The sequence below is a fragment of the Portunus trituberculatus genome, chromosome 2 (genome assembly GCF_017591435.1).
Source record: "Portunus trituberculatus isolate SZX2019 chromosome 2, ASM1759143v1, whole genome shotgun sequence".
Classification (NCBI taxonomy): Eukaryota; Metazoa; Arthropoda; class Malacostraca; order Decapoda; family Portunidae; genus Portunus; species Portunus trituberculatus.
The window spans coordinates 8,346,303-8,351,302 of record NC_059256.1 but is presented as its reverse complement, the minus strand read 5'-3'; the positions used below and the strand labels follow the sequence as shown (position 1 = coordinate 8,351,302).

The 5,000-nt window shown below is 46.9% G+C and overlaps 1 protein-coding gene across 1 annotated transcript in view; it reads left to right on the top strand.

Annotated features, from left to right (window-relative positions):
* Nucleotides 1-5,000, top strand: part of LOC123506646 — a 27,548-nt gene that overhangs the window by 9,962 nt on the left and 12,586 nt on the right. Inside the window, 4 exon segments of the mRNA XM_045258896.1 lie at nucleotides 895-1,032; nucleotides 1,034-1,108; nucleotides 2,808-3,288; nucleotides 3,574-5,000. The exon segment at nucleotides 3,574-5,000 is cut by the window's right edge and continues 173 nt beyond it. Of these exon segments, the coding sequence (XP_045114831.1) occupies nucleotides 895-1,032; nucleotides 1,034-1,108; nucleotides 2,808-3,288; nucleotides 3,574-5,000 (2,121 nt within the window).

The window sequence follows — 5,000 nt, the reverse complement described above, 5'->3', positions numbered from 1 at the left end:
TGACATGTTTTGAGGCATTTTAAGACAGTTTGAGGGCATTTAAGACAGTTTGACATGTTTTGAGGGCATTTTAAGACAGTTTGACATGTTTTGAGGGCATTTTAACAGACAGTTTGAGGGCATGTTTGACATGTTTTGAGGGCATTTTAAGACAGTTTGACATGTTTTGAGGGCATTTTAAGACAGTTTGACATGTTTTGAGGGCATTTTAAGACAGTTTGACATGTTTTGAGGGCATTTTAAGACAGTTTGACAAGACAGTTTGACATGTTTTGAGGGCATTTTAAGACAGTTTGACATGTTTTGAGGGCATTTAAGACAGTTTGACATGTTTTGAGGGCATTTAAGACAGTTTGACATGTTTTGAGGGCATTTTAAGACAGTTTGACATGTTTTGAGGGCATTTTAAGACAGTTTGACATGTTTTGAGGGCATTTTAAGACAGTTTGACATGTTTTGAGGGCATTTTAAGACAGTTTGACATGTTTTGAGGGCATTTTAAGACAGTTTGACATGTTTTGAGGGCATTTTAAGACAGTTTGACATGTTTTGAGGGCATTTTAAGACAGTTTGACATGTTTTGAGGGCATTTTAAGACAGTTTGACATGTTTTGAGGGCATTTTAAGACAGTTTGACATGTTTTGAGGGCATTTTAAGACAGTTTGGCATGTTTTGAGGGCATTTTAAGACAATAATAATGATAATAATAGTAATTTAATCCAAGTGAAGAGGAAAAATAATGAAAATAATAATAATAATTCAGACTGCCATGAATTACATATTTTAATTACATTTTAAATTATTTTCGGTTTTTTTAATGATTTTTTAAGTGAATTTAATAATGACCTTACCTTGACCTTAGCTTGACCTTTCTGTGTTCCGCCCCCCCACAGCCCCAGCGGATCGGAAATCAGCGAGGTGGTGCAGCGCCCCCCGCCCCCCCAAACCACCACCACCACCACCACCAACCTCACCACCACCACCTCCTCCTCCTCCCTCTCCCTAGCCTCACGGGGGAAGCGCCGCGCCCCAGCCCCCAAAGCCCCTCCCTGCCCCCCCAGTGCCTATACCAGAGGAAGGAAGGCGCCCCCATAGAGTGACCCCCTAGTACTAGCACCCCTCTAAGGCCCAAATACCCCCCCCATCTCCCTCCTCCTCCTCCTCCTCCTCTTTGAGTGAAGAGATACCTCCTCCTCCTTCTCTCACTCCTCCTCCTCCTCCCTCCTCCTCCTCCTCCTCCTCCTCCTCCTCATCCCAGCCCACAGGTAAGCCCCAGCACGCCCCCCCGCCCCCCCCGGTGTTTAAGATAGAGGGGGGGGAGGAGGAAGACTGGCAGGCATTTATTGATAATTTAGGGTCAATGCTTCAAGGGCAGACCAAGATGGCGGCCTTCTAGCTTCACTGTGTCGGGTGTCGCGTGGCAGCCATCTTGGAACTCCACTTTTGTTTATTTATTTATTTTTATTTTTTAAGGCTTGTTGTTGTTGTTGTTGTTGTTGTAGGTTTGTTTAGTTGTGTTTCTATTTTTTTTTTTTGTTTCTCTCTCTCTCTCTCTCTCTCTCTCTCTCTCTCTCTCTCTCTCTCTCTCTCTCTCTCTCTCTCTCTCTGATACAATTTGCAAGGAATATTTTAAGATTTTATTTATTTTGATGTCACACACACACACACACACACACACACACACACACACACACACACACACACACACACACACACACACACACACACACACACACACACACACACACACACACTATATATATAATTATTTTGTGTATTTAATTTACCTTTTAAAGAATATAATCTAAATCATTACAGTTTGTACTCTTAAATAATAATAATAATAATAATAATAATAATAGCATGAATTATTATTATTATTATTATTATTATTATTATTATTATTATTATTTGCATGATTATTATTGTTATTTTTTTGTTCAATATACGATCTATACTCTCTCTCTCTCTCTCTCTCTCTCTCTCTCTCTCTCTCTCTCTCTCTCTCTCTCTCTCTCTCTCTCATTTTGTTTTCAGAGTACTTGTTGCATGCTCTAACCTGGCAGTAGTAGTAGTAGTAGTAGTAGTAGTAGTAGTAGTAGTAGTAGTAGTATGCATGTTGGTTATGCTGGTAGTGTTGGATTACTACTGCTGCTGCTGCTACTGCTACTACTACTACTGCTGCTGCTGCTACTGCTGCTGCTGCACCACGACTACTGCCACTGCTGCTACTGCACTGCTGCTGCTCCTGCTCCTGCTCCTGCTCCTGCTGCTACCACTGCTGCTACTACTGCTGCTGCTGCTGCTGCTGCTGCCACCACCGCCACCGCCACACACCACCACTGCTGCTGCTGCTGCTGCTGCTGCTACTACTGCTGCTGCTGCTGCTGCTGCTGCTGCTGCTGCCACCACACCACCACCACCACCACTGCTGCTGCTACTGCTGCTGCTACTACTACTACTACTACTACTACTACTACTACTACTGCTACTATTAACTTTAGAAATAGTCTAATTTGAAGTAATGCATGTTATTATTATTATTATTATTATTATTATTATTATTATTATTATTATTAGCTTAGCATGTCTGTCTGTCTGTGTGTCTGCCTGTCCGCCTGTCTGTCCACCTGTCCGTCTGTCTGTCTGTCTGTCTATGCATGCTAACCTTTCCTAACCCTTTCTAACAGACCACCACCACCACTACCACACCACCACCACCACTACCTACCACCACCACCACCACCACCACCTCCAACCCCTCCCCATTACTCCACAGTGACCCAGGACACCCCTACCCCCCCAGCGAGCCCCAGGACCCCCACCCCGCCCCCCGCCGTCACCCCCACCACCCCTCCTCCCTCGTAGAAGGCGGTGGCGCTGGTGGTGGTGGGTCTGGGGCGAATATTTCTACCCCAGATGATGGAGCGGCGAGACCACCCCAGAAAATACCCCAGATTTCTCCACGGAAGCTGAAAAAGGCGCCAAAAATACCCCAGGAAGCAAGAAATTCCCTAGACGTCCCGGAAAGCGCCCTAGAACCCTCTGAAATTACCTTAGATTCCTCGCTGGTGCTTCAAAACATCATGGATTTCTCCCTGGATGTCCCTGAAAGTTCCCTAGATAGCCCTATGGTACCCCAAAACTCCCTAGATGTGCCTGAAAGTTCCCTAGATTGCCTGCCGGTACCCCAAAACTCCCTAGATTTGTCCCTAGATGTGCCTGAAAGTTCCCTAGATTACCTGCTTGTGGCCCTAAACTCCCTAGACTCGCCAGAAATTACCCCAGTGCCTTTACCGAGATTTGAGAGAGATAGAGAGAGAGAGAGACTAAAAACTGGCGAAATGGAGAGAGAAGAGGCCAAAATGAAGAAGAACGAGAGGGAGAGAGAGAATGAGAAGAGGGAAGAAGAGGAAGAGGAGGAAGAGAAGAAAAAAAAAAGAGAAGAAGAAGAAACACCCCAAAACACACCCAAACTCACCCAAACAGCCAAAACACACATAAACACACTCAAACACCCCCAAACACACCAAAACACACCAAAACACCCGTAACAACATCAACAAACACCCCAAAACACACCCAAGCACCGAAAAACACAGGCAAACATCCAAAACACACCCAAACACCCCAAAACACCTCCAAACACCCCAAAACACCCGCAAACACCTCCAAACACCCCAAAACACACTAACAAATCACCGCAACCTTTTACCAACGAGATTGAAAAATGGTCTATGGAAAATCTCAATAAAACAGCAATAAACAGCCATTTGGACAGCCCCAGTGGCAGTGTGACCAGCAAGAGCAGCAGTGTGGACAGCAGGGCAGCCATACCGACCTTCAGAATGGTCAAGCAAGGTCAGATAAGGTCACAAGAGGACGAGAGACAGAAAGCTTTTATTGCAGATGGAAAATCTCAAAAGGTTGATAAAAATTTTGGCTCTTGGAAAAGCTGTGGTTCTGGCAGCAGTGGGAGTGTTAGTGGCTCTTCCAAGGGTGCCATGAAGGGGAGGAAGGCACTGGATAGCCTCTCCAGGGTCCTCAAGGGCAGTGCCAAGGAGAGCCACTCGCTTGGCACTCCAGAATCTAATGAAAGTGATTTAGAATTTGATGAGAGGATGTTTGAGCCAAAATATTTAATTCCGGGGGATATGGAGGGGAGAAACGCCCCCTCTCGCCCCCCCAAGGCCTCCACAGTCACCCCTCCGAAGCGCCCTGGAAGGAAAAAGGCGCCACAACCACCACAACCGCCACAAACGTACCAGGAACCGTCACACACACACGCACACGCACATACAGAGAGTGTGCGTGGAGGTGAACGTACACATGTGGACATTTCAAGCCATGTACGTGATGAGGGGGCTATGTGCGTCCCCCCACCCACGCCGGAGGGGGGGGAGGGGCTGCAGGAAAAATACCTCCACCATTTTGCTAAGTTGGAGGAAATTGACTCAGAACTCCTCTCTCTCTTGTCTGAGGACGGTGTTGACTCCTCCTCCTCCTCCTCCTCCTCCTCCTCCTCCTCCTCCTCCTCCCAAAGAGTGCCACCTTTGAGGACAGTGCCAGCAGAAGAGAAGGAAAGAAAGGCAGTGGCGCTTCAAGATATGACCAAAACAGTGCCACTCAAACACCCAACAGTGCCACTTCAAGCTTCACCAGGGCCACTCCAAGCTTCACCAGTGCCACTCCAAGCTTCACCAGTGCCAGTCCAAGCTTCACCAGTGCCACAAGCCAATTTCACCAAGACAGTGCCACTCAAGAACCAGATAACCAGGACAGTGCCACTCCAGGACCTTGCCAAAACAGTGCCACAAGCCAATTTCAGCAAGACAGTGCCACGTGAAGACCCACCTCGAACCAGGACAGTGCCACAGAGTAACCTTATCACCAAGACAGTGCCAGAGAAGCAGATTTACCCAACAGTGCCACCCAAACCTCACTTTAAATCCACAGTGCCAGAGAGTGCCACGCCCACGCCCCACCCAGCAGCAGTGCC